Source organism: Temnothorax curvispinosus, unplaced genomic scaffold, assembly GCF_003070985.1.
Source record: "Temnothorax curvispinosus isolate PA1 unplaced genomic scaffold, ASM307098v1 QBEX01007867.1, whole genome shotgun sequence".
Lineage (NCBI taxonomy): Eukaryota > Metazoa > Arthropoda > Insecta > Hymenoptera > Formicidae > Temnothorax > Temnothorax curvispinosus.
Window position 1 is genome coordinate 10 of NW_020217647.1, and position 1,712 is coordinate 1,721.

General features: G+C 56.3%; 1 protein-coding gene across 1 annotated transcript; it reads right to left on the minus strand.

Annotated features, from left to right (window-relative positions):
- Positions 1-574: 574 nt before the first annotated feature.
- LOC112457560 lies at positions 575-1,405 on the minus strand. Its single transcript, XM_025020705.1, has one exon. It carries the CDS (start codon positions 1,403-1,405, stop codon positions 575-577), a length of 831 nt encoding a protein of 276 aa, XP_024876473.1.
- Between the last annotated feature and the right edge of the window lie 307 nt (positions 1,406-1,712).

Consider the following 1,712-nt stretch of genomic DNA (forward strand, 5'->3'; position numbering starts at 1 on the left):
CCGGGGTCACGACAGCGAGAGGGCTCGCAACGAGACCGAGCGTGCTCGACCCCGCGGAATCGTGATCGTCGGTGTGGTAGGCTGGAGTTCGGGGACACCTGAGAGTACTCAGTCGAGACTCGGAGCACCGGACCTCGTTTTATGTGTCGTCCTAGGAAGTTGGATAGGGTAGGCTTCGTCGAAGGCAGCAGAGAGCCGGAGATAAGACGAAGTGTCGGCTCCTGTCGGAGCGCCGGCTTATATACCGCGGCGCGGCGGGTTCGTTGGAAGGGAGGCCGGCGGTCGGGCGAGCCGCGTGGGGATGCTGACGCGCGCTCGCCTTCGGCGCGGCTCGGCTTTTTCCGGCGGTTCCGAACTTATCGAGCATTTCGCGTGAGAAGCAAACGAAACGTATATTGCAGTACATATAACGGTTTAAGATATAATTTTTACATTAATAAATTGGGGGAATCCCCAACATACCGCCCGCCTCGAAACCTTTGTTTCGAAATCGCATGGTTGAACTAGCGCGTTGCTCGAGGCGGTCGCTAAGTTTGGGCGATTCGAATAAGTGCATAGGGCACGGTGTACGAAGTTACGCCGGCGTTTCGGCGTTTTCGATATCGATTGGCAATACGCAGATTTTTACAACGGGCCGCTTGAATTCGGACGTTGCGGTCTTTACTGTTACGACTCGTACGACATTATCGGAGCCCGCGTGACATTGGATTATGCGGCCTAACTCCCATTTGCACGGTGAAAGTAACGGGTTTTGAAGGAGTACGAGCTGTCCTACTCGGATTTGCTCCTTCCCAGATTTTCGCCACTTGGCTCTTTGCTGCAGCGTGTTGACGTAATCGGTTTGCCACAGCTTCCAGAACCGTTCTGTCGTCTGACGGACCACTTGCCAACGCGAGAGCCGATTTTCATTAAGATGAAGCACGGAGGCTTCGGGGCTCGCGGTTAACGCGGCGCCTATCAAGAAATGACCGGGAGTGAGCGCTTCATATTCGTCAGCGGAATCGGTGAGCGGGGCGAGCGGCCTGGAGTTTAGACAGGCCTCTATATTGCACAGGAGTGTCGCGAATTCCTCAAACGTGAGGGTGTGAGCCCCCACTACTCGTCGAAGGTGGTGCTTCACGCTTCGAACTCCGGCTTCCCATAGCCCGCCGAAATGCAGGGCTGCTGGAGAGATGAAGTGCCACGTAACTTGATCGGAGGCGGTTCGATTTAAGAAGTTCGGATCGCGTAGGGCCGCGCGAAACGCTCCTTGAATTTCGCGGTCCGCGCCGACGAACGTTGTTCCGTTGTCGGAGTAGATTGACGCGGGGAGACCTCGTCGGGCGCAAAACCGTGAATATGCTCCTAAGAACGCGGGAGTCAAATAGCCGTTCACTATCTCGAGGTGCACGGCGCGCGTGGCCATGCAAATGAAGATTGCGATATACGCCTTATGAGATGAGACTCCACGCCCGGACATCGGGCGCACACGCATTGGGCCTGCGTAATCTAGACCGCAATGCTGAAACGCGCGCGCGGAAGGGGAGACTCTCACGTGAGGCAGTTGTCCCATTATCGGAGTGGGAATTGCCGCCTTTTCGCGGGCGCATATTACGCATCGGTGAATTACGGCCTTTACTATATTTCGCGCGCGCAAAATCCACACGTCCCGGCGTAATGTAGCGAGTGTGAGCTGCGTGCCGGCGTGAAGTGACCTTACATGCGCGTGCTGG

Bases quoted from the DNA above. Each gene is read 5' to 3' on its own strand.
- LOC112457560 (XM_025020705.1), bottom strand. From the start codon at position 1,405: ATGGCCACGCGCGCCGTGCACCTCGAGATAGTGAACGGCTATTTGACT.